Source organism: Plecotus auritus (assembly GCF_963455305.1).
Source record: "Plecotus auritus genome assembly, chromosome: 12".
Taxonomy (NCBI): Eukaryota; Metazoa; Chordata; class Mammalia; order Chiroptera; family Vespertilionidae; genus Plecotus; species Plecotus auritus.
The window spans coordinates 23,853,810-23,881,434 of NC_137778.1; the positions used below are offsets into that span (position 1 = coordinate 23,853,810).

The window sequence follows — 27,625 nt, forward strand, 5'->3', positions numbered from 1 at the left end:
TCATGTGTCTGCCTGAGGCAGGGATCCCAGCTGGTTCCTGTGCTGGCCCTCGATGCCCCTGCCATCTGTAGCTGCCCACAGGGAGGACAGTCTTCACAGTCTTGATTTGTCAGCAAAAAGACATAAACAAGCAAACAGACTTTCTTCTGAGTTTTGATTCTGCCTATTTTCCTAAACCAAGAAGATGTGATTGGCTTGCCCAATGCAGAACAGAGAATGCTGGAGGCCACACATCTAAATTGAAGTCAAGTTACTGAAGGTTCTGTCCAATTGCAGGGCTCGTCGGGCCTGACACTGTCCTTGAGCTACTTGATGGGCACTCTTCCCACAAAACTACTGTTGGCACCAGCTGCTCAGTATTGCCACCCACTCGTGATGGAGGCAGCACCTTTGCCACCAAGAGCAGAGAGAAGCTCAGGTGGAAATTACTGTTTTGCTTGACACTCCCCAGCTCTAGCCCTGAAGACCAAATGGGACTTGCCTTCTGCCTTGATGGGTCAGGTTGGTCATCTGATCTAGGATATGCCCAGCAGTCTTCCTAGGGATTATTCTTTCCTAATGATCGGGGGAGTGCCCCTCTGTGGTCTAATGTAAAGATAGGAGCTGGAGCTGCCAGAGGCCCTGCCTCTAGCACATGCAGTAGCCAGTGTGACCTAATGACGCCTGCAGAGTGAGAAATAGCAAGGAGAGGAGGACAGTTCTACAGCCCTAGAGACCGTATTTCCAGGCATCTTCAAGGCCATGTCCAGCTATGCATGGACATGTGGCTCAGTGATGGCCTCTTCTTTGGTGGGGCCAGTTCAGTTCACTCACTTGGACACAGAGAGCCCTACTACATAGGTCATTCCTCTCAGTTGATCTCAGGTAACTCAGCTCCAAAGTGTTTCTGGTACTTTTAGGTCCAGCTCTCCATTGCTTTGTCTGTGCCTCTTCCCATATGGCCCCCTGGTAGCTTCTTCACTCATGCAATCCCCCAACTATCACTCCATGCACTGCCAACACCCAGCCTTCCCAGCATCCGGGATGAGTGAACTGACACAACCCCCCTCACTGTCACTTAGCATGTCCCCTATACCTCCATCCCTCTTCCCTTTTATTCATTCTCTTCTATTTGGATCTATGTGTGTTTCTTCAGAAAGACTATAGGTTCCTTTGAAGGGAAAATCTCTTAATCCCAACTCCTGTTTCCTGGCATCACAATTTACACACAATAGGCCCTCCGTAAATGTTTGCTAAATAAGTCAAATAAGAATTCCCATTTCTCTGACATCATTCCTGACTAGAGGGAAGAAAATAGTAAATTCTCTTTTATTCCTTTGCTGAAGAATTGTGCAGCTGATTCCTCTTACCACTTCACAATATGTTCTTTCCTCTCTGTGGGTTTAATGTCAGTACTGTATAGTCACTGCCTGCAAAGTGATCGCTGGGTAGGAGATGAGTGGGGGGCCCAGGCTTCCATACTAATTATTGCCTTCTCTCCAGCCAGCACACCAACATTTACAGTCTGAGTGGAAGCCTGGTATTGCCATTACATCTGCACCTCCTCCTCTAGAGAAATTGGGGGATCTCTTTATTATAGTATTTATACTTGACTCAGGTAACTAGTAAATTTACCTATTTAACTAATGCTTGTATAATACGAAATGCCAGATACTGTTCTGAACACTTTAACTACTGTATATTAACTAGCTTCTCCTCATAACAATCTTACCAGGTAGATACAATGATTACCATCAGTCTCATTTTATAGATAAGGAAATGGAGACATCAGTGATTGAGGGACTTGTTCATGGTCACAATGCGATTGTTGGCTAAGCTGGAATTTGAAATAGGCAGGCTGGTCCAGAGCCCATGTCCTAACCACTGCACCCTCCTGCCTTTCAATGTGACCAGAGTGGTATCTATGCTGCACATCTGTGTCCTTTGAATCTAAGTTGCCTTTCTTACCATTCAGGCCTCTCCAGAGCAGGAAGTCCCTTTGCCCTGACCTACCTAGCAATATGGTGATGTGGGCTCAGTGGTCCTGGCTCATTTTATTACCTATGACTTGAATGTAGGTTTATTAATGTTACTCTATGAAATTAATTGTTCACATTGTAATCAATAACATCCTAAAGTTTGGTTCCTCCAAATATATTTTCAAACAACCTAGGAACCATGCCAAGAATTAACTCTAGTTTACACATTATACCAGTTTTGAGTACTACAGATGACTCAAAAGCAAATGTGTGTTATTTGAAATTATTAAACAGGTAGTAAAGAAAATGTGACTTTGCCCAAAAGAGAAAGTTGCATGTCTCTTTTCTCTCTTGATTGCCTTTTCTAAGTGTCTAGAAGCATATGGGACAAATCATGATTTCTGGATTTTTTTCTTCAATTATGACATTTTTTAGCTGGCCTTAAATCATCACTTATTACTCAACAAAAAAGAATCAGACTTAAACCCCACTCTATGGGGTCACCTTCAGTGAAATTAGCAGAACAAACATAAAACCACATGAGAGCTGTGCCTTTGATGCAGGGGTTGGTTATTCATAGCACAGTGTTTGGGTACTTTTTGGAGCCAATTCTAGTTGCCTCCAAATATTTCTAAATTGGATTCCAGGAATAAAGTGTGTATAAATAGTAAGCATAAAAAAATTAATGCATCCATCCCAACCACTCCCTTGTGTAGTCCCAATGGTCTCCCTTTGCAGGTACCTAGTCCTTGGAGTAGTTAATTGGTTAACAGGTTGGGTTAAGTTGGTGGTTCTCAACCTCACCAGCCCCAGGATGCTATTTTATAACAAATGTTTTATAACTTTTGATAATCCTTAAGTGAAATCCTGTATAATAAAAGCCTAATATGCTAAGTGTCTGACTGTTTATTTGACTGTTCATTTGACCATTCCACCAGTCGCTATGACATGCACTGACCACCAGGGGGCAGACACTCCAACCAATAAGTTAACTTCCTGCTGGGGTGCGGCTGATCGGGACTGGACCAAATGGGCCGGACATGCCCTGGAGCCCTCCCACGCTCCCTCCCTGGCCGGCCAACCTCTCATGGTCCCTCGCTGGCCGGCCAACCCCCATTGGCCCTGATAAGGACTGGGCAAGACGGCCCCAATCAGTCCCAATTGCAGGTCAGGCCAAGGGAACCCAACCAGTGCACGAATTTGTGTACCGGGCCTCTAGTTCATAAATAATAAAGTCTGTTAAATTTTTTTTCAAAAAATAAGTATAATGCCTTAACAGTGATTGAAAAAGAAATAACAAGAAAGTAATCTATATATATATAAAAGCCTAAGCGACCAGATGACTTGTCGACCAGTCACTATGATGCTCACTGACTGACCACCAGGGGGCAGACGCTCAACGCAGGAGCTGACCCCTGGTGGTCAGTGTCGCTCCCACAGTGGGAGTGCCGCTCAGCTGACTGATGGGCGCCAGACACAGGGCTCACGGTTAGCCACTGCAGCCCAGTGACGGCAGTGGAGCAGCAATGAGCTTACCCAGCAGTGGCAGCAAGCACAGCGGGGCCAGGATGAGCAGGAGTGGCAGGCGGTGTTGGACTGCCAGTTTTAGCCCAGTCCCCACAGGCCACACCGAGGGACCCCAGCAGTGCACGAATCTGTGCACCGGGCCTCTGGTTTGTAATGATATAGTAACTTTTAATGAGTACCAGTAAATATTCTGTAATGTTAAAATAGGAGAAGTATATCTAGTTCACAGACATTTGCAGCTAATGTAGATTCACCAGAATGTAATCTGTTTAAGAACAATCCAGTCTAATGCAGATTCTTTATTGGTGATTCAATGACCATGAAGAGCATTTCAGACAATGACATGATTTTCCAAAATTATGAACAAACGGTAAAATTTCTAAGTAATAATGCATAATCTTCCTTTAATTTATATGGTATTTATGTACCTAGAAAATTCATCATATGTTAAAATTGTATAAGCTACTCTGCTTATTTGTAAATGGAGTTAGTAGCTAGATCAGATAATTATAAGCAGGTTTTCACCTCATAAAAGTGTAGCAAGACATTCAAAAGTTTGGAGGGCATGGGGAAATGTGCTGTTTGCAGAGCTGTCTGATCATGGCCCTGTTCTAGCCTTCTTAGCCCTACCTTCTAACTGCCAGTAGTGTCCTCAGTCATTGTGTCATTCACCTGCCACAGACGTCCCTAAATGCCCTCTGTTGGGTGATATCCCCTGCCCTGACAAACACTGGGTTAACACCAAGTATTAGATTTAGCCCCAAATGATTATGTTGATGTATTCTTCTGACTTTTTATAGGCCTTGAAAAGTAAAGGCATGTATACAGTGAAATCCTCTATTACTGGGTTATTGGGTTGGTATAATTGGGTAATACGTGAAGGCTGCTGTCCATGACAGCAAGGGCTCAGTCCATCAAGTGTGCAAAATATCTGGTACCCAGCACAATTCTGGGCTTTCCTAAGTCTCACTTCAGTGAGCAAATAATCTTGGGGTTGGACATCTGGGTTAGTGAAAAGATATATACTATTTAAAAGAAATAGTTTTATTACTTTCAAGTATACGAGGCACTTACTAGGGAGGCTTGTGGTTAAGGATTCTTTTTAAAATACCATTTCAGTGGTTTCTGTTTGAAAAATGGGTGACATTAAAATTTAAAAAAACACCTGAACCAGAAGACCTAGAATCTTCATGCCATTCTGAGTAGAGAAAGGGAACGTGTGGAGGACCCGTATGAACCTTTACCTTGGCTTGAAGGTTTTGCTGAATCTTCACAGTGGTCTATGAGGCAGCTCTTGCTAACCCAATTTTTACAAGTGATAAAATTATACTCAATAAGATAAATAATCTGCCCAAAGTCAGACAGCTGTTTCATCAGCAGAACAAGATTTGAACCTGAACGGTCTGATTCCAGAGGCTCCACCTTCCCTGACAAATCATGCTGCCCCCTCTCTTAAGTGAGCCTAAGCTACGTTTCTGTTCAAGCCACATCCAAAGGACCATGAGTTATGGTGATGGGAGGTCCACCTTAATATAGTTTTACTCTCTATATCGTTCCAGTGTTCGTGTCTATTAAATGTCACTCTCCTTGTAGCTCAGTGATTTTTACATTGATCCTGTTGTTGGCTGGGTTCCTGCATTCAAGCTCCTGTGTAAACCAACATCATTGTTGATTCCTGAGGACAGGGACTTGGTACTCACTGTCTTTGGGCCTCCAGAGTCCAGCCTGGTGCTCGCACAAAGTGGACAGATGTGCAGGGAGTGTGTGTTGAGTAGACTTTAATGGAATGATGTTTCTCCTTTTAGGCCTTGGCCTTACACAATATTTCAGCGAGGCTTTGACCTGGTTTTGGGAGAGCAGCCTTCTGATAAAATATTCAGGTGAGTGGTTGTCTAGGGACTTGCTTATATATGTCTTTAAGCCCCATGTCCCACTTCCCACTGAGCTTGCTTTCCTAGCGGTAAAGTGGAAAGACAACACTTTGATGAGTCATTCTGCCCTCCTAGTAACAAAAGCATTTGTCCCCCAATCATGCCCAGTGACAGTGTGGAGGCTTTTGTAGTCACATGGATTCTGTGGGGTCCTGGCTTCCTTCCTCACCTGCTCTCTGATCTCTGTGATTCACTTTACATCTTGGAGCCTCCACTTTGCACTTTGTTAAATGGGACTCCATTATGTGTATGGCTCTCTGCATCTCCTTCGTGCACCTAATTCTACCTTCCTCATAAAGTCTTAAGTTGTTCAAAATTAATCTCTCTGACTCTGCCACCCCCTTTTTTCAGATCTACTTTATTATTATTTTATTTTATCTGCCACCCTCCTGATCAAATTGGATGTTTCTAATCCCTCCCAAATTTCTACCTACATACCAGGGAATGTCACATATTAGAAGTCAATAAGCAGAGGAAGAATTTGGGTTCTGTCAACTATTTGATTTTTATAAAGTCTCATTCACGCCAGGCTTTAGCAAGAACACATCTTTATTTCCAAACTAATATTTTATCCATTTATTTTGTCAATTTATCCTTCACTTAACTTGCATTTGGTGAAGACCTTGCTGGGCCTGCCAGTGTGGGTAGGAATACATCACCCTCTGTAACGGCGCCCTCTGGTGGAGGCAGGAAACAATTCTGCAGGAGTGTCTGATGTCAAAAGGATGCTCTGAGCTACCACATCGCATTAGGGAGGAATGGTGAGCAAGGTGGGACAAATGTGCTTCCCTTCACTGCACTCGGATAGTGTGCTGAGCCTCATGTATTCACTGCCGCCTTTGCAAACCCCTCCTGTCATCCAGTCCTGGCCCAGGTATTAATATTGCTCCTGCACTTGCTCCTGGAGCTGGCTCCTCTGCCCCAGCTCTTCCTGCTCCTCCTCCCTGCTCACTGGGGATGGGCTGGGCTTGTCCACTGAGGCGTTTTCCTAAGGCATGCTCTTAGCAAGAGTGCAGATTTACAGATTCACACCTCCTGGGGCCTTCTCTTCCCAAACTTTTCTCTCCTGATTGTCTCTCCTGGGGCAGGCTGCACCATGTTTATGGCATTGGCTGCAGGCTTCTTTTGAGGATTTGTGCTACAGGAGAAGACAGCTATATCCTTAGACTGTGACTTGGACATTGAAATTTTCCAACGATGATTTATCATTTGGCTGCCCCCCCCCCCCCCCACACACACACACACTTTTATTTTTACTGCTGATCTGCCAGGACCTTCCAAGGGTGATCAAGATAAGACAGATGGAGAGCCTGGCCGAGTGAGGCTGATGAACATGGATAAGTTGCCATTCCCCTAAAAGTCAGACACTAACATTTTGAAAAGCAAGCTCCTTAATGAAATTGCTATTAGAGCAGAACTTGCACCAAAACTGTGTTTGCATCCCCACAAGCATCATTTACACTTTTCAAGTTCGTTAGCTGCCCGCCACCTGGAAGTGACACCTGAGCACTACAGATGGGATTGGCTATGAGGCTGGACTGTGCGGTCAGCGCTCTCTCTCAGGAGCCAGTGTGCTCATCAGTAAGTGATGAATCATTCTGATCACCAGCATGGCAATAATGCATCTCTCAGATGAAATCAGTGGGTCATGATTCCCTGATTTCAGGTATTAAAAACTTGAACCAAAACCACTCTGAGTAAACCTGACTGTCAGTGGCCACGGGAAAATCCTGTGACCTGCTCAGTGACTGTTGCTTCTTGAAGGAGCACATGACTATCTGCTACTCCGCTCACCAGTGATTTCGTGTTCTGAGGGATTCCAGGAACTGCACATGTCTCTGGACTGTGAAAGAAAATTTAAATTTTGACATTCAAATCTTCCCACAATTGAATGCCAATGTGCAGCTCCTCTTTAATTGGCTGCTTTTCTTTTATGGAGCCTTCCATTCTTACCATCAGCTCTGTCTTCTAACTGCTGCACTGTTTCTAGTACTTGAATATTTTTTACTCTGTACACTCACTCCTACTCTTCCCTCCAGCAAGAATGTCTATTCTCCTCCTAATATAAACACTACCCCTTTTCGTGGCCTAGATCAAGTCTGTTGAGCACCTGCTATTTATTACAAAGCACTGTTTTAGATACTGTAGTTATAACCAAACAAATATGACCAAGATAGTCCCTGACTTCATGCAATTTATGGTCTCATCCAAGAACTGTTCTCCAACCATGGGCCTCCATGAGAATCCCCAGTGTGCTTTAAAACGACTAGTGATCTTATACAGCACAAATCAATTTATTCGAAAGCTCTGGGGGATGGGATGCGGGCATGAGTGGTTTTTGTTTTTGTTTTTTTTACAAACCCCATGGTAATTCTAATCTGTACTAGTGTTGAGAAATGCTTCTCTAAAGCTTTTCCAACCCACTGCACCAATCCACAACGACCTTCCCCCTCCAAATTTCTGTAATTTACTGGCTATAATATTTATTTGTCAATTATTTTATTTCATATTTATTTTAATTTACCTATTTTTTTTCTACAGTGAAATGGTTGTCTTATTGAGGGAAGTGTCATATATGGCTTTAAATATTTAATATCTAACATGAAATTTTGAATATAGTTGGTCTTCAACAAATATCTGTAGATGATCATTTCAGGTATTTCCTGAGGACTTGAAACCAGATTAGGAAAAGACCTGATGCTCAACCTAACCTTGGTAATCTGCAGTCCCAAAGAACCTGGAAAGGGTCCAAGCTAGACTCAGAAGTACCAAGGGGAAAGGCTGAGTCTTTGCATCAAGCCCAGTCTAGTGCCCAAGGTGTCCTTTCCATGGTGACTTAGATCACTCTGTCCCACTGGATCTTCTGGTGGCCAGAATTACTTCAAACCAGATTTCTCTCTCAGAGACCTTCCCCACAAGTGTGCACCTACATCCCAGGGAACAAGGCCTCCTCCTGGAATGGCTGCTCTGGGAAAAAGTGGAGATGGTGGGCCACGAACTCTTTGTCCCTTTCTCCACATTCCGCCTCATGCTCAGCCACATGAGAGTACGGGCCTGTTCTGTCCACTGTGCTCTGCTGAGCATTTGCCTCTGAACAGAAGTTTCAAGCTCTTGTTTACCAAGGCCACGTACACGACTCAGCCTCCAGCCAAGCCCCCAACTGTGACAGTCCCACCAGCTGTTGTGAGAGAAGGCCCAACCTGGGAGAGCATTCTAGATGCTCAACAACTTCCCTTTGATGGCTTTCTGAGGTTGTTCCTGCCAAATCTGCATGAATGAGGGACAGATGAGATTTCAGGACACTGCTTTTCTCTGACAGTTTGGGCTATATTTGGAATTAGTAGATTTTGCAGATAAAAGAAAACTTTAGAATTTCTTAGGCATGAGCCAGCATGGGCTGGAAAGCTGCTTGGAGAATCAGACCAGCCCCCATCTTCCAGCTTATGGAAAGGTGACCTCGAAGAGGCCACTAAACACATTAAAATATTAGTAGGCAAATGTGTAAAATGGGCCAAATGACCACTCTTGGAGGGCTGTTGTGAGGATAAATGAGGTGGCTCTGCAGACTACCTGCCCCTTTGAGAGTTCTCAGTAGAGGTTCGTCTCATGCCACACCTGACTTGGCTTGCCCTTCAGGCTTTCACCTTGACCCTACCAGAGATGGAATGTGATACTATCTTTCTTGTTAACTTGGTACGGAGTCATGTCTCAGAAGCTGCTGTGAACTTTGGAAGTTTCTCACAATGTCAAACCCAGATCCACCCTGACCATTAAGTCCATTCCAGCCCAGAGGTGAACCCATACCCTGCTCTAAACGAAGGAGAGTCTTCCCCACTGCTTCTGCCTTTGCATTTGAGATTTGAGACTATCTCTCCTGGTAGCATGTGCAAACTAAAGGACAATCTACTTATTGATCAGTCAGTACATATTTATGGAGTGACCTCCTTGGGCCAGAAATTGTATCAGGCAGTGGAAATACAAAGATGAACAAGCACTGTCCTTTTCTATCTATGGGAGCACCTTCTGCTGAGCAGCAGTGAGAAGATTGGCACAATTCATCATCATGGGAGCATGTTTACATAGGGGAGTCCCTTGCTCAGCCTGAGGGTTGGATGCGAAGATCCTGGAGGGGTGGGACCTTACCTGAGTCTTTAAATGAGCAGGACTCCTGCAATGAAGAAAGGGGAGAAAATTCAGGAAGAAGAAATACTAGGAACAAAGGCAAAGGGGTGAGAAATGAGGGCATCTTTAGGAACTAGAGTCAGGTTGCTCTGTAGAAGCAGAGTATGGTGTCTTTGGAGACGTGAACTTCGTTCTGTGGGCCCGGGGTGCTGTCCACAGTTTCACTTGGGGAAATATGTGGTTTGCTTTTTCCTTTGAAATATTCCCGTGTGCAGAGGAGGAAGGGAAAACTGAAATGGATGGACATGATCTCTCTCTTTCAAAAGAAAAACTCACTGCCAGGAAGTGCTAGGCCTGCCAACCATTGCCTAAAATCTGTCACATAAATGATGAGCTACAGGTCACAGATTTGTTGCTGTGCATCAGTGCAAAACTTCTCATTTTAAAACCAAAATAGAAAACAAAACTCTATGTCGCAATAAACTCTCCCAACCCGCTCCCCCTCCCCCCAGCATCATTCAAATATGTGCCTGTTTTCTCTGAAACGGTACACGCTGCATAACAGTAGTGGGGCTATCATAATGTTGCTGTCTCAAGAATATCCATTACTAAATGCAAAGTGAACGCAAATCTTGCACACTGTTACCTCCAACACACATTTAACCTTAAGTCCCAGATCCCAGGTACGTTGGGACAATGACTTGCCCTAAATATGGACTCCTTAACTTGGCCAGTTGACGTGTGTGTGCATGTGCGTAAAGGGGCGGCCATGCCTTCAGTTTTACCAGCTGCTTAGAGAAGGGTGAAGTGGTGGGTCTCCTCCTCTGTCCCCCAGCAATGGACTTCCCTCATCTGGTGTGGACCCCGCCTACACAGACCTAGCCCAGCTCTTGCCTCTCTTCCCTGTGGATGGGAAGGGTTGAGTGCCTCCTTCAGATCAATAAGCTCTTCTGATATTTCAGGGCTCTTTAATGCAGGTGTTTGCCTAGCAGGTCTTAGGATATGGGACTAAGGGTAAGAGTGTAAATGGGGAGAGGAAGTCTCCCAAATCCTGGCCACTTCCCACTTGCCTCTCCCGGGGGCACCTGTTTTCTCTTCTCAGAGCTGCTCTTATGTCCAGGACTGCCATTCAGGAAGTGAGTGAAATCTCATGGCTGCTTGCAACTCCTGAGACTTGGTCAGTGTGCATTCTCATGGCCAGCATCCTAGAGAGGACAACATTCCTCCCCAAATATCTCAAGTCACCCATCTGGTCTCCTAGCTCTCAGGCAGCACAGAGAGAATAGAGGGGTGCACGTGGGTTAGGGGAGAGAAGGAGCAGGATTCTGAGATGGTCCTCTGTGACCAGCATGCTGATGGAGCCTGTGCCGGTTTCTGTTTAATCGTATGCATCCTTCCTTGTTCCTCCCTCCCTGCACATTAAGTTGGACGGCGACACCAGACTGCCACTGCCTTGTGATATCCCACCCACACTGGCTTTTATCCCATAGACTATTTTTGACTGTGAACACAGAGCATTTGAATGCCTTTGAAATAAAATGAATGAATAAATAAACAAATAATCACTCATGGTCTCTTTAAGCTCTCCCTTGAAATGCTGATTGATTCTTTTATTCCTTTTAGCCCTTGTTATGAGAATAAAAACATACACCACCAAATCTTCCCTGTCTCCCCAGGGTTAAGGCCATTAGCTGAGGGTGTGGGGAGGAGTGCAGAGGATACATCTGGGCCAGTCTCCTTCATCCCCCTTCCCTTCTCCCTGGCTCCTGGTTCCAGAATTTCTGTTTCCATCATACAGAAGCCAGAAAAGGGGAGCTGTCCTCCCTCCTTTTCCTGGGTAGCATTCTGCCAGGCACAGAGAGACCCCATTGCTACCCCTGCACATGCGCAAACTGAGGGATGGGGGTATTAGGAGGCCAGAATGTCTCTTCAATTAAAATGCTTCCAATTATATGTGACTTAAGATAGGGGACGCCCAGCTTCAGATCTGAAGGAAACTGGAACACGCTTTCATATGACTTGATAAAAACCACTTCTCACAGCTGGTGAGTGGGTGCCACGATCAGTTCTCCAACTGTCTGGACATGTGAGCAGGAATGGGTCTCGCTGCCTCCCTCAGACTCAGGCAGCTCATCCACAGAGTGGCAATCAGTTATCCTTTCTGCGGAGGCTGAGAGGGAAGCTTGCTGGTGATGGATGCCAGGTCCTCCCAGGGGCGGTGGTCACCATGTCCTAACCCCCTGGTGGTGGCTGTCCCTGCAGATTCACCTACACCCTGGGCGAGGGCATGTGGCTGCCCCTCAGCAAGAGCTTTGTGATCCCACCAGCCGAACTGGCCATCAACCCTTCAGCAAAGTGTAAGACGGACATGACGGTGATGGAGGATGCAGTGGAGGTCAGGTGAGTCTGGCCTCCAGGTGCTGAGGCCCATTCTTGGCTGGAGAGACTGAGGAAGAAACCACCTGAAGGTCCAGGACCATGTGAAAGGAATCCTGACAAGCTGTAAAGAGAGCTTGGCAGCTGCCTTCACATTCCCTCTATGCAGTGCCAGGATCTCCTCTATCTGGGTCAGCATTGCACACCCCAAGGCTCAGGCACAGGGAGAAGACATAAAAGTAGAATTTGTAAGCACTTCTCAGGTCCCCTAAGGACCGACAGGGGATAACATGTTAATTTCCTAGCCCAAGGTGAGACCTTCTTTGACCAGGCCTTTCAGGGTTGGCTTGGCTCCCAAATATGGAGAATGTCTGTAATTTGTTAGCTCAAGGCTCAGAGTATGGTTGATCCCGAATTTTTATGAGGGAGTAAGACATGACCTGGCTGGCCAGGTAGGACTATGGATTGTGATGCTACTTGTTGCGCCTGGAGTCCTTTTGATGCCTCCCATGTCCCTGTGTTCTCCCCACAGAGAGGAGCTGATGACCTCGTCCTCCTTTGACAGCCTGGAGGTGCTCCTCGACTCCTTCGGGCCAGTGCGGGACTGCAGCAAGGACAATGGGGGCTGCAGTAAGAACTTCCGTTGCATCTCAGATCGCAAGCTGGACTCTACTGGTTGTGTGGTAGGTCTGCCCTTTTGAGATTGTAATGGGGAGGGGGCACAGTATAAGACACAATGCATATATACAGATGAAAATACACTATGATTAAAAGAGAGGTTCGAGAATGCTCCCTCATTGTAGCTGCCATCTAGTCTAAACTATGAATCTCCTCCTGACAGAGATGAGACGCTAATCACCAGTCAATAAGTCAAGGAGCATTTATAGAGCACCTATAGGTGACCTGTAGCTATCCAAGAGCAATCTCCTGAATTATATACCATGGTTCTTTCTGTGAGGAATACCCCCAAACAATTTGAGAACTAGTTAACTGCTTAATAGTATGATATTGACTCTAATAGGAAATAGACTGTATTTACTCTAATAGGAAATTCTAGGGGGGAAAAAATAACTTTGCCTAGACTCATATCACACTGATTGTAATAGAGAATTTTAGGAAAAATCTACCTAGATAAAATATGCCAAGAATGATATAGAAAAAATAAAAAGGTGTCCCTTTTGAGACCATGGCAATGAACTCCTACCTTGGGAAAGGTGGTTTTTTACTTTATCACCTGTATAGACTTTGTATACCTATAAAATATGTGATGCTATGAACTAGGAAGACTATTTGGGCTACAGTGGACTGGGGTATCTCCCATGCCATGGATATGAAGACTGATTGAACCACACAGGCAAATGGGGGTGGGGCAGAGTGAGCCATCAGCTGCTGGTGCTTTTATATTGTCATTTTCATGCCCATCAGCACTACTGTCTGTTTCCAGCACTTTCTTCTTTTAAGGGCAGAATGATGCAGTCCTCTCAGAGAGGGGGAGGGGTGGAGAAAGAAGGCAGGAAAGCCAGGCATGAAGTGGGCATGAAGGAGAGGGAAGATGATTCATTGAGACACGTAGCCCTGTTGTGTTTCCATGGCAGGGCCAGGGCTTTCATCTCTGGGGAGGATGTGGTGCCTCGTCTTACTTCCAAGTCTGACAGTTGTGCTCTTGTCGGGACCCAGAGCAGGAGCAAGCTATGAGGACGCTGGACCGATTTCAGCGTTCACACCCTCCTTTTCCCCATCTTTGAGCACCTGCTCTGTTCAGGGAGCCATTCGCCATCAAAGATGGGCATGTACCTGGAATCCAGGTGGGGCTCTCTCCAGCCTGGAGCCTCCCAGGCTTTCACAGATTAGGCAGCAGGTGACAGGGGCCTGACTTATCTGAGAAGGGAGAGATAATGAAGAAAGGAAAAGGGAAAGAAAGCAAGCTAAGGAGCAGGTAGGTGGAGAACTTGGCAGATCCATCAAAGAGAGGGGAAAGTTAAGAGATCGGACTATCAGGAAAAGTACAAAGGAAAATGCTCTTTGGGCCAAGTTTTCTGAAGGCAGCCAAGAGGTCAGTCCATGTTCCTCTCCCTGTGGCTGGTCCACTTTCCACTATCTAGGCAGTGAGCTTCCCAACTGGGTCCCTCAGGATATAATTTCACTGTAATGGAGTCCCAGCTGAGACACTTTAAAAAATTTTTTTACTATTCAGCCTGCATGTCTTCGTCATCCAGATTTCAACCTATCATTTTACATTATTCTCTTGGGTCATTCTAAGTGCTAAAACACTGTTTGTGCACATTCCATGCCAGCCCCATAAGAGTTTGTGCATGCTCACGCACTCACACACATGCACGTGGATAGACTCCATCCCTTCCCACTGCTCTGCCCCTTTCCTGAGCCCCTAAGGATTTGCCTGTCAAAAGCCTTCTATAGGTGATCCTAGCCCCTTTACTTGGCACGGAGCTGTGCTGATGTATTCTTGTACTTTTAACACTGGTCTGTGAGACAGAGCTAGCAGGAATAGTTCTGATGAATATGCATTTGCAGTAACAATTGGAGCCACTGCAGAAAGTCACCCAGTTATGCCAGGGCTTGGTATTAGCATAATACTTTGAAGTCACTGGTCCACGTGGCTCTTGGAGGGAGGTGAGGCCAAACCAACTGGCAAGTCTTTCAATTGAATGTTTTCCATTGGTTCTAAAGCACATGATCCCAGATGCAGGTGGATTGGTGGGTTGAGAGCTGATGTGCTGCATCCTGGTTCTTGTACCCCTGCTGAGAAGTAGATTAGGAACTTGACTTTGAGCTGCCCTGACTCTCCTGGGCATCCACACCTTCCTCAAGCCCTGCTGTGTAGCAGAGCAGTCCCATGTCCTCTGGAGGTGGACCAGGGACAAAGCCATCAGCTGTACCAACTGCCTTTCTCCTCTCACAGAAACCCTGACATTCCGTTCTCTGGCCACTGAGCTGAAAGGCTGCTCAAGAAAGGCATATTTTATAAAAAGAGAGGATGAACTCAGAATACACTGACCCTTCAGGAACCTGGGAAAGGAGCAGAGATGTGGGAAGAGACAGCGTGTACCTCCTATCCTCCTGTTGAATGCAATGCAGACAGTTGGGCTTGGTTCACCTCAGCTGCCAACATGTTTCTCAGTTCTGCATGGGCTCCCACAGGTTAATTGCTACCCGGTTAATTGCCCTGTTGTTTATATGATCTCTGAGGACAGAAAACAGATCCCCGTGAAAGGCACAGGCCTGTACAAGCCACAGCCTCTCTGTTCCAAACCAGAACATTCTCCAAAAGTAGAGCTTGCTGACCCTTTGGAAGGGTTCCCAGAGCAGAGGTCAGCCACCCACCGCTGATAACTGGGTCCTGCCAGAAAGGCACAAGAGCATCCATTCTCTGTCTGTGGAGCCCATTGGGGTTCTGCAAAGTTACTGTATTAGTGTCCTGTTGCTGCTGCAACAAATTAACTGCAGATTTAGTGGCATAAAACAACACTCATCTATATCTTCCAGCTCTGTAGGTGCGAATCCAACATGGGTCTCACTGGGCTAGATTCAAGATGCCAGTGCCCCCTGCCCCCCTGCATTTCTTTCAGGAGGCTCTAGGGGGCAAACCATTGCCTTGCCTTTTCTAGCTTTGGAGGCCGCCCACCTCTTTTTGGCTAATGGCCCCTTCTTTCATCCTGAAAGCTGTCCCATTGCATTTTTCTGACCACTCTTCAGTCCTCTCTCTTCTCTTCTGTGCCCCTTCCCACTTTTAAGGACTCATGTGATTACATCAGGCTCACATGGGTAATCCAGTATAATCTCCCATCTCAAAAGCCTTAACTTGATCTGCAAAACCCCTTTTGTCAAATATAAGGTGGCACGTTTACAGGTTCGGAGATTATGTTGCAGACATCCTTGGGGGACACCACTCAGAGATGGTAGTATGGATTGGAGCAGACTCGGTAGGCAGGACTGTAGTCTAGCCATTCCCAGCTATAACCAAGGCATTTTTATTCATATCAAGCCCACCTATTAAAATTAATATAAAACTTCGCTTGAAACTTTGGATCCCTGGCCAGGTAGCTCAGTTGGTTAGAGCATCATCTCCATCCACCAAGATTGTGGGTTTGATCTCCAGTCAGGGCACATACAAAAATCAACCAATGAATGCATAGATAAGTAGAACAACAAACAAGTGTCTGTCTCTGTTTCTCTGTCTCTCTCTCTAAAATCAATAAAATAAAAAAAGTTTGGAAATGCTTTCCAATGCGAAAATACAGTGGAAAGCCCACTCTGTACTGCTCCTTCCTCATCTTCACACGCACCGTGTAAGTGGCCCCCAAATGCCCTTGCTTTGTGACATGTCTGCGTGTGCTTAGGTGAGGGACTGTGGCCTTGGAAGGCAAGAGGTCAGCTGTCCAGCTTTCTCGTGTTGGACACATGACCTTCGCTTCCAGATCATTACGATCTAATGAGCTTTGAATTACACAGTGATCCCGTCGCCCTTCTGTCCACATGCTGTCCACAGTGGTTTTCCACCAAATGTGTCATTTCACCTTTCCTGGAGCACAGATGTACAGAGCTCATTACAGATGACCCTACCTCTTCCTCTCTGTAGGACAGGAAGCAGAAGAGTGTGAGTCAGAGACTTTCAGCAATTCAGGGGCAGGAATCTGAAACTCACATTTAATTCCTTCTAACTTTTCCCCTTTGGAGAAGTCCTGCATGCCTTAGGCTTCCAAGTCAGACTCATGAAAAATTCGGGAAATTGCTATTTATGAAAGGAATAAAAGTGCCATGTAGGAAAAGAGAACCTGTTTCGAGTAGGAATTATAGTTGTATGTTTTCTGAGTCCCCCAGGTAAGGCGAGGCTGGCTCAGATATGGAAAGGGGTTCCTCTTCTCCCAGGGCCCCAAACATGCTCCAGCGTCCATCACTCATGCTCTTTGCCCATAACACCCAGCTCATACTCTGCATCAGATGTGCGTGTCTCAGGCTTGGCAACATTTGACTAGACTCTTGAGTGATTAATCAACTCCATAACCACTGGTAGAAAAAGAAGGAAAAGACGGGGAAGAAAAGCAGTTGAATGGAGAAAATAATTTTAAACTCATTAGCAAATTATGCCTCAGACCCGTAATAAGTCAAAAAGCCATGAGCATCTCATGAAAGATGATTAACCTTGTATATTTTAGGGGTCACTGAAATTGCAGTTCATTTATTAGACCTTCTTTTTTTTTTTTTTTATTAGTGAAATGAATTCTTTTTTTTTTTTATTAAGGTATTATATGTGTACATATCTTACCATTGCCCCCCCCCACCCCACTCCCATACATGCCTCACCCCCCCCCCCATGTTTTGAATCCATTGGTTACTCTTATATACATGCATATAAGTCCTTCTTATTAGACCTTCTTGATGGGGGAGGGCTATTGCCATAATAGAGAGAATTTTCTTGTGGAGCCTGTGGTTTATAAAGGCTCTGGGACTGCTTAATATAACCTGTGCAGTGAGAGCTAGTGTGTGACCTTGGGGCTCCCTCCTGAGCAAACAGTCCTCTTTCAAGGAATAAATGGAGGGATTGTCCACACGCCAGGGAAGAGAATGGCCAGCACTCGCCAAGAGGAAAGACAGCTCCTCCCTTGCGGAGGCAGGATTTCTCTCCTGGCGGCTGGCCTCTGGCTCAGACACTTCTAGGAAGAGGGCATGGTGTAGAGCATGCAGTGTCTTTGTATTTATATATAGATTTTGAGGAACCCAAAATGCATGTGAATATGATAGCACAAGGCACATTTAGGTAAAAAGAAACTCACACCATGAGAAAATTGAATGATTAGCCTCCTTGGGAAGTGAGGACTCTGGTTCAGCAAGAGTTAAAAAGAAAACTCTTATCTTTGGTTTCAGCTTTTCTTTTTTTTCTTTTCTGGGAATAATTTCAAAAATGTTTTACTCTCAACTGCAGCCCAAGTAAGTTACACTGAACTAAAGATAATTGCATCTTTTTCAGGGATTGAGGATCTTGCCTTGTCTTCAAGGTCATGCTCTGGGCAGTTTGCAGTGTTTTGTCCTATAAATATATACACGATAATATGGTGTGTGTGTGTGTGTGTGTGTGAGAGAGAGAGAGAGAGAGAGAGAGAGAGGGTGGGGAGGGGGAGAGAGAGAGAGAGAGAGAGAATATGAATATTAGGCTGAAGATACAAATCCATAAATGATGTCAGAATGTTCTCCGGGAGTTGCTTAAAACAATCAGATGAACAAACCTACAGGATTGATTTATTTTGTCAACACATTGACTATATTTCTTTATGGGTTCCAGGTAACCCAGGTTTTCTCACACTTGGGAAGCTGCATGGCAGCTAACTCTGTCTTCTCTTCAAATCTCCTAAGAAAGTGTAAATACCAGGTAGTCCCACTTGACACACCAATGTCATCTAAACACCAAGGCCACACAAGGTGTGGATGTGCCTGATTTTGGAGTTCTGGAATAAAGCCTGCTCGAGTTTCATTTGGTGAAGTTTTTGTCCGAAACCATGCTTAATGGAGCATTCTGGGGAAAGGAGGTAGTTGAGGAGATGGGAGCCCTGGTGGTGATTGAGACAGCTAGCTGGTCCAAGGATTGAAAGCATGTGAGGTGGAATGACAGGACTGGCTTTTTCTCTATTCTGATGATGTTTCTCAAGCTTTATAGAAAAAAAACAAACAAAAAAAAAAACTCATGGCAACCAGTGCAGCCCATTTAATTCCAATCAAACTTCTCTTTCAAGACCCACATTTGTGTGCCTGGGCTGCCTCACAGGGTGATGCCAGCTCCCTTCTGGTAGCACATCTGGTTTAACAGCTGGGTGGCCAAGGAAGTGGATGGGTGGGGGGCTAACAAAATGTGGGGTGCAATCCTCAGCTGCCTCATTTGCTTGTTTACCATCATCTGGAGCATCTCGGTTTGCCCAGCATGAGGCAGCCCTTGGAAACTTCCTTAAATGCTGTCACCTTCCGGCACTCTAGCTGGCTTTGCAGGGGGAGAAGGGATGGACCGGGCTGGGAGCCTGGAAGGCCCACAGCGGGGCTGTTTGTTTGGGAAATTGCGGAATCAGCGTCAGCAAACAGTGTACATCCTGCTGTGATCTTCAAGTGGGAAGCAGGGAGGAGGGGAGGTGGGTTTAGAGTTGCACCTGCCACAGCCCCACTACTGGGCCAAGGTACTTGGCAGCCAGGAAGAAGAGGCAGCCAGGTGACAGGACAGAGGGGGTGTTTAATACTGTTTCTCTGAGTTTTGAAAGTTGTTTTTGGTTTGGTTTTGGTTTTGGAGAAGTGTGTTGGGTAGCTGACAGCACAGCCATTAAGAACAGGTCAGATCTAGACAGACCCCAGCTCTGCCCCATATTCACTGCCTTGCTTTGGGCAAGTCATCTATACCCTTCCAGCCTGTTGGGAAGAATCAACTGTAATGTGCATGTGCAGGATCTGGTGCACAGACAGAAGCAGGATGGCAAAGCGTAGCCATTGACTTCTATATGGAGTCCAGTGCAGTGAGATGTCCCTGCATTAATTGGCTGTGTTAGTGCTTTCCACATCTATTAAAATGAGAATAATACATGGCACTATGAGGTGAAGTACCTAAAGCACATAGCATAGCTGGGGGGTCCTAGTAAGTGGTGAAGGGTGACTGTTGTATGAGAGGCTGATTGGGATATAAGCCAAAGATGGAGCAACTAAATCATGGACTACCGGTGGTCCTGCCATGACCAGCTGTGTGACTTTTGGGAAGTTAAGCTCTCTGTACTGTGCTTCTTCATGTATAAAATTGGGGATGGTCACCCTGCTTACCTCAAGGGGATGTTCAGTGAGTAAGATGGATGCCGTGTGAGATTCTTACTGCTTACCATGTTACCCAGATTCTGGCTGACATGGTTCCTGGCTTCTCTCCTTTGTTTGGGGGTGATTATTGAGGGCATGGCAATGCAGAAAAGCTCATTGTCCCACATTAACAGTACCCAGGGCACTGGGATACATACAGTCCAAACCCAAGGGAAACACTTACGGGCGCTCACGTCTGTGTGTCTTCCACAGGGGTGTCCTTCCGCAGGAAAGGCCATGAGTATGGCCACTCCCACCAGGAAAGCAGTCAAACCTCCCTCCAAGGTCAGAAGAAGTCCACACTCTCCTCCTGGCTGGACGCCCTATCTCCTTCTGTTCCCCCCAACACTGGTGTCTGGTATCAATGTGACAAAATGCTTTAGACACTTTTTAGAAAAGTCCTATTGATACTAAATCCAAGCAGAACACTCCCTTGCCCCAGCGCAAAGGAATCTCTGCTAATGTATTTTAATTCTGGCCCATCACGTCCAAGCTTCTGCCAGCCCCAGGCCCAGTTGGGAGGCCGGAACACCTCCTCTGTCTTATTACAATGCTCCCTTCCAGCCTGTTTGGAGGAATTGACTTTAATGCAAATGTGTGTGGTCTGTGCCCAGAGAGCCGAAGCAAGGTGTCAAAAGGTCACTTGCTTTTAAACATAATCCAGCGTAGAGGGGAATTTCTTTATTATTTGACAATGTTAATGGTTTCAAGGTGAGTGTTAAAATAGGGGTCACACTCCAGTTAAAATAGTAGCTACACGCCAGTTTCTAGAGAACCCACCCCCCTGATTCACCCGCCTGTGTGGATGCTTTCTGATTGTGCCAGTGCCCTTCCGGACTCAGCCCCATGAAGGATAGTTCTGGCTGCTATGACCGCCACATTGGGGTGGACTGCTCCGACGGCTTCAATGGCGGCTGTGAGCAGCTGTGTCTCCAGCAGGTGGCACCCTTCCAGGACGACCCCACCTTTTACAACATCTTCATGTTCTGTGGGTGAGTTAAGCTTCCCATGAGGCCAACTGGTTTGCTTGGATGGGAGACTTTAGTGCTAAATCCAATTTAAAAAATTTCTGAATAATCTGGTCACCCGAGGCCAGCCTGTAGGTTCTGAGAAAAGAGCCTGTGTGACTGGAAGATGAGCCCTTCTTTAAAAAAACAATTAAATATATTTTTACTGGTTTCTGAGAGGAAAGCAGAGGGGGAGAAAGATAGAAACATCAGTGATGAGAGAAAATCATAGATAGGCTGCCTTCTTCACGCCCTAGTCTGGAGATTGAGCCCGCAAGCCAGGTATTTGCTCTGACAGGGAATCGAACCATGACCTCCTGGTTCATGGGTCGATGCTCAACTACTGAGCCACCATGCCAGCTGAGCAGGAGGAGCCCTTTTATAATCAGAGTTGGGAGGACCCTTAGGGAAAGTTGGGTCACACGCCTGTAGACAAGGAAAGTGGCCACAGTCATTTCCTGCTTACACTGGAATTTTCCAACCGTCTTTTGTGGAACTGTTAATTAGATGTTTTGTGACAACCTTTCAGTGGTCCAAAGCTTGGGAAAGATTGTGTGAAACTAAACTATCAGAGAAGAGGAGCAAGACATAATTAAATTCTATCCCCAAAGTTCCATCATTTTGTGCAGCCACCCTCCCTCAGACAGAGCAATTCCACCATGTAAAGAACCCTTGCCTGTGGATCAGCTCATTTTGTTTGGGAGGACAGGGCAGGCAATGCCTCCCCATTTCACAGATGTGAAAACTAAGGCACAGTGAGGGTGAGTGACTCCCTCAGGATTGGGGAATTGGTAACTGGGAAGATTAAGATTAGAATTCAGGCCCTCCTGGTTTTAAAGAATTTCTGTAGCTCCTTTAAAATTGTAATTTATACCACTGACTAAAATTATATTTAAAGACATTTTCATGTTATATAAATTTGGCCCATTTTTTTTAAATTCGCACCTGAAGATATTTTATTATTGATTTGAGAGAGAGAGAGAGAGAGAGAGAGAGAGAGAGAGAGAGAGAGAGAGAAATTGATGTAAGAGAGAAACATCAATCAGTTGCCTCCCAGATATATTCTGACCTGGAATCAAAACCACAACCTAGGTATGTGTCCTGATGGGGAATCAAACATTCAACCGTTTTGGTGTACAGGATGACACTCAACCAACTGAACCACCGTGCCAGGCCTTGGCCAATTCTTCCACAACCCTCATTTGCTTGTCTATCCTGTCCTCTCTCCTTCCTTCTCCCTTTCCCTCCTTCTTCCCTCCCCTTTCCTCTCCCTCTCCACCCTTTTTCTGCCTGTTCGGGAGCTTGCTTCCTTTATGCCACCAACCATGCTGGCCCCTGGCTGCAGAGATTAAAGACCTGTAGTTCTTGCCCTCAAGGATCTCACAATCTAATAGGCTTACAATGAAAATCAATGTTTATAATAATAAAGCTATGCTAGATCGTTGCTAATAACCATGAAAAGATTATTTGATGGAATAGTAATGTTATTTTATTGTATTTCATTTTATGTTATTTCTTTGCAAGCAAGCAATTTTCAATTCAGTTTCTTATAAAATCCCATTCCATAAATGGAAGCTTGATCTAAATCTTCATGTCTCTATAATGTTATCATTATGGTTGACCCACCTCAGTTAATAGAGGTAAGTTCAGCCAAAGTTGTATAGCTTTATTTATTTATTTCATAAACATATATTTGAGCACCTAGTTTGTGCAGAGAGCTGAGTTAGTTGTTAAATATAGGAGATCGCAGGATATGAAACCTGATCTCTGCCCTCAAAGGAGTTCCCATGGTGATGAGCACAAAGGAGAATGGGGGATACCGGGCCCTATGGAAGGGAATCTGCCAGATGCTCACAGTGGACTGAGGGAACTGGCCAGCTTCAAAATTCTTTAGAAATACTATGATATGGCTCAAGGATGGAGTCACCTCACTATCTTGTCCCAGACCTAGGCTGGTACCATAGAGTCCTTTGTGGTTCTGGAATCACATCTGTTGCCTGGACTAATGCAGTAGGTCCCTAACTGGACTCCTTCCCTGTTTCAATCAGAATTCAGTACACGTGTGTATGCAGCACTCTCCAAGCCACTATATGTAGCCTAACAAAGAAGTTCTTGGTTTGAGATTGTTATCCAACAACCAAGTCAGAGCTCTAGTCACACTTGCTCACACAAATATATAATGGTAAGTGGGGAGAAAAAGTAGTTCAGGGGCATTCACATGAGCCACATTTGTGCCTCTGTTAGTAATAATGATGGAAACATTTGACGAGGACCTGCTATATGCTTACACAACAGACGTTCTTTAGTTTCATTGTTTCAGTCTTCTCAACAACCCAAAGAAGGAGCTGCTGCTTCCCCTCCTTTTGCAGATGGGGAAACTGAAGCTCAGAGAGTTTAATAAACTGGCTCAAGGTCACCTGTAAAGGGCAGTGTCATTGCCATTACAATATTGCTTCTAACCACTTAAAACTATGATTATTTGTTCCTCTACATAGAACAGAGTCTTTATCTTATTAGAACAGTTACCGTAGGTAGTAATAAAAATGTGTTTTAATGCCATGAATACCCACAAATTCAAAATCTTGTTTACTTCATATTAAATCAATATGCTTTTTCAATGACAGCTTTATCAAAAGAATTCTTACTTGACTAACAAATTACAGTCTTCTCAATATAACTACAAATAAGGTCCAGTTAATGACTTTTGGGTCATTGACCCATATTTGGCAGCATCAGTATTGCCCTTCCATTAGAGTAACTGGACACGCTTAATGGGGAGGGCGTCAAGGAGGTGCCGCACTCCATGACCCAGCTGCTATTTAGTTTAATTGGAGGGGGAGTTAATATGGGTAGACCTTGTGTTTGGATACATTCAAACAGAACACAGCCGGAAGATGATCAATCTTCCTAATTTCTTAGTGACTTGTCACAGGACCAGATTTAGAAGGTCATTAATTTCTTAAGTACAGTGTCATTTTTTTTTTCTCTGCCTACTTACCCTCCAAACAAAGGCAGGTTCTGGCCATATAGATGGTCCCAGAGAAAGGCTCCAAAATATCTTGGATTTTAAATGTGTTAACTCACTTACAAGCTTATCTCTTGAGCTATTTGGGAAATCAGATACTTAGAGGAGGACAGGACAGTACTCCAAAGCTCTGAAAGCATTTATCTGCAAAGGTAAGGTGAGAGGTTCAATGTGATTACATCGTGGAAGGAGACTTGGTTTACAGACTTAAGAAATTGAGTTGTGACAAAAATCACATTGGGATATTCACCATCTCCAGCTACTCAATACACTCCCAAAGGCATTTCCTCCCAACCAATTGAGTTGAGTTGACTGCACAGCTCGTTGATGGACTAACTTCTCGAGTTTTCCACTGTGTCAGGTGCATTGAGGATTACAAGCTGGGTATGGATGGACGCTCTTGCCAACTTGTCTCAGAGACCTGCCCAGAAGGAGGCGATTGTGGGGAAAGCAGGGAGCTTCCCATGAACCAGACGCTCTTTGGGGAGATGTTCTTTGGTTACAACAACCATTCCAAGGAAGTAGCTTCTGGACAAGTGCTGAAAGGAACATTCAGGTGAACCTCAAGTCTGTATAATTGATTATTCAGGGCTGCTAGATCTTCCTCCTAAGAGCTTTAGTTAGCATCACATGTTACATCTTGGAGCGAGATAAATGTGATCCTAAAAGGACAGGTTATGTTCCTTCCCATGGTCTTTTCCAAGTCTGCATTCCTCCTTCCAGAGTTCGAGAACTGTGCTTCCTCTGCGTGAACAATGAAGTATGAAATAAATTTTTATCTTGCCCAGCAGGCACTGGAAGATTTTCTGTGGAACCCTCCACAAAATGCTCAGGTTCTATTTTCCTTCTGAGTAGAAGAAACAGTGTGTGAGTCAGTCTAGAGTAGCAGTCCTCAAGTATGGTCCAAGTATCCCTGAGCATCCCTGAAGTCCTTCCAGGAGATAGAGCCCTATCTTTTCCAAATACAGAGACTGGGTTTTCTTTGTATACTTCAACCCAAACAAATATATTTCAGTAAGTTCAATGCAGAAGTGAGAATTCAGCTGTCTTCTAAGTCACACATTATAAAACTTTGCAAAAAAATGTAAAACAATGCTATTCCTCTTACGTTGTATAGCATATGTTAATGTTTAATGGCTTTATTATTGATATTTTCCAATAAATTAATAAATATTTTAAAAATTCTTCTATTTCCAATAGGGTAAATATTGATAGAGGTAATCCACATAAACAGGAGTACCTTGGGACCTTCAGTTATTTTTAAGAGTGTAAAGGGGTCCCAGAACAAAATGTTTCAAACCATTGATTTAGACTATTTCTAGGAGATTCTGCATTTGACCCCTTTTTCTGTTCCATCTTAAGGCTACTTGAATACACCTTCCTCAGAACTCATGCTTTGGGAGGTGATAAGTGTGATGAAACCATTGTGATATGGACGAGCAGTTCATAGCAACCTGAACCTAGACTCACATGAGCAAACCGAGAATAAATTTCCAAGCCAGTTCTTGGAGTCACTTTTAGACAGTAGACTTCACTATATTTCCCTTTTTGCCTGGGACCTTGCCAACAGGAAGCAGGGAGGTGTCATACCCATTCTTGTGGTGGCGGGGGTCTTCTGTGTAATCTAGAAATGAGACCGCATACACACAGGTCTCACGCAGAGGGTATTGGGGAATAGGGACAGGGATGGGAAGAAAGAATGTCTCTCTTCCGAGCAAACCTTTTTATCTGGTTTATTTCTAATCTCCCCAGCCCTCACCCTACCTCTCACACCCACGTCCTACTCCAAACATGTACATTAAGTGGGGTTCAGAATGAGGGGAGTTTTTGGTCCAGAAAGAATTTTTCCATTGTGGGTTGAGATAAGGATTTCGCACTAAGGAGTGGGATTCATCTGCACACTCAGAAATGAATGTCTGCCTCCATTTCCAGGCAAAACAACTTTGCTCGAGGTTTAGACCAGCAGCTGCCAGATGGCCTTGTGGTGGCCACTGTCCCGCTGGAGAACCAGTGCCTGGAGGAAATCTCAGAGCCCACCCCTGACCCTGACTTTCTGACTGGTAAGTATGCCACCTGCTCTCACTTACCCTGCAGACACCAGGTGGCTCCCCAGGGTCTCATAAAACGAAGACTCTTGACCTCACTTATTTGGTTTCGAAGCCAGTGATTTCCTTAATACACAATGAAGCTCAGTCCTAAAACTGAATACTGGTAGGATTGTCAGTAAAATTGCCTTTATTATTATATAATCATCTGTAAAATACTCATAATAATACCTTTCCTGCTAGTCTCACTGGGATGCTTTGAATCAGATGGGATAATAGATGAGAGATCAGAGTTCTCAGGGGTTTAGAGGGCATGGCCAGGTCATAGCAGAGGCAGAGAGAAGGTGCAGGTTACTGTGGCCTGAATGTCTGTCATTGCCAAGTACTGTGGGGCAGTGTGAGAGTGGTCCAACGACCCAGGGTCAGAATCCCAGCTCTGCTACTTTCTAGCTGTATGACTTCAGACAATGCAGCCTCTTGGGTCATGCCTTATCATAAGATGGAGCAACACCTGCCACAATGCTGTTCTGAGCCCAGTGGCATCTTCTCCTGGCTCATATGGAACTAAGGGAAGGGTTTATGGGAAGAGGCAAGAACCTCAGGGGAAGCTGCTTCTTTCTGTGCCTGTGAAGATCCCCAGTTAGCACCTCATGGACCAAAGAAGACATTTCAAAGGGTACCATGGACCCTAAGGGGCAACTAACCAGGAACCCAGCGTCATGTGCTGGAAGGCTGGATGTAAGCGCAATTTCTTTACTGGCTTCGCTCATTTCTCCATTACTACTCTTCCTTCCTCATTCTATGACTTTCTTATTTTTTACTTTTTCCTCCCCTTTTTCCTTCCTTTTCTGAGGAATGGATTGTGCTGGGGGCAAGCCTCTTCCAGATATTGAGTTATGTTCAACATTTTAGTTTAGACCTGGATAGAATTAGAAATAGGTCTGTCTGGGGTAGTGTACATAGTGATTAATAGCGAAGGCTCTGGAACCTGACAGCTGGGCTCAACTCTACACTGACTGTGTAATCTTGGACAAGTTACTGACCTTCTCTGTCCCTCAGTTTTTTTTACCTGTAAAAATGAATATTATCTTTCTTATAGGATTGATATGAGGAATAAATAAATTAATATTTGTAAAGTTTATAGAACAATTGCTGATACACAGTGAGATATATATATTTGTTAAATAAATAAATAACCAAGTGAGAAAGAAAATATGTACATTCAAACTACCAAATAGTGTTTTACCTATGGGGAGAGGAGAGGGAACAAGAGAGAAAACAATTAGATATATCTGGACCAGAAATAAATCTCATTGAAATTAGTTCCCCTCTAAAAGACAACTACTCACACACACACACAGACCTTAAAATGAAAAAAGTACAGCGCAGCCTCTGGGCTTGTCCCTAAAGCCTACATCTCTGGTGTTGGGGAATCTCGATGTCTTGCTTACACTTCATTTGCTGAGAAACACTTGCCAGGTGTCTGTAAATTACCTGGTAAAGGAGGTGTGAGATGCACACACAAATAGGACAGGCTCCACACCAGTGAAAAGCAACCAGGCTTCCATTTAAAGACCCACCACGACCTCATGCGTTATAACTTACTGTGTAGGTGAGACTGTACTTGGGTCGCCAGGCTGTGAGGACACAGAGTAGTCCTGGATACTACCTGAAGCTTTTTGGGAAGGAGTGGGTGGATAAATCTGAGAAACATAAGAACATGTTTGGAAATAAGAAGATATGAATTCGGTCATCAGCCACAACAGAACCTTCTTTCTCCCTGTGCCCTCAGATCTTG

The 27,625-nt window shown here is 44.9% G+C and overlaps 1 protein-coding gene across 4 annotated transcripts in view; it reads left to right on the forward strand.

Annotated features, from left to right (window-relative positions):
* Positions 1–27,625, forward strand: part of ASTN1 (astrotactin 1) — a 289,500-nt gene that overhangs the window by 201,292 nt on the left and 60,583 nt on the right. For 2 of the 4 annotated variants that reach the window (XM_080647395.1, XM_080647392.1), the window contains exons 9-14: positions 5,291–5,365; positions 11,801–11,938; positions 12,447–12,597; positions 20,576–20,742; positions 24,144–24,338; positions 25,715–25,842. In XM_080647395.1, coding sequence (XP_080503521.1) covers positions 5,291–5,365; positions 11,801–11,938; positions 12,447–12,597; positions 20,576–20,742; positions 24,144–24,338; positions 25,715–25,842 — 854 coding nt within the window. The remainder of the gene's footprint in view (positions 1–5,290; positions 5,366–11,800; positions 11,939–12,446; positions 12,598–20,575; positions 20,743–24,143; positions 24,339–25,714; positions 25,843–27,625) is intronic. The other 2 variants (XM_080647393.1, XM_080647394.1) reach the window with 1 other exon arrangement.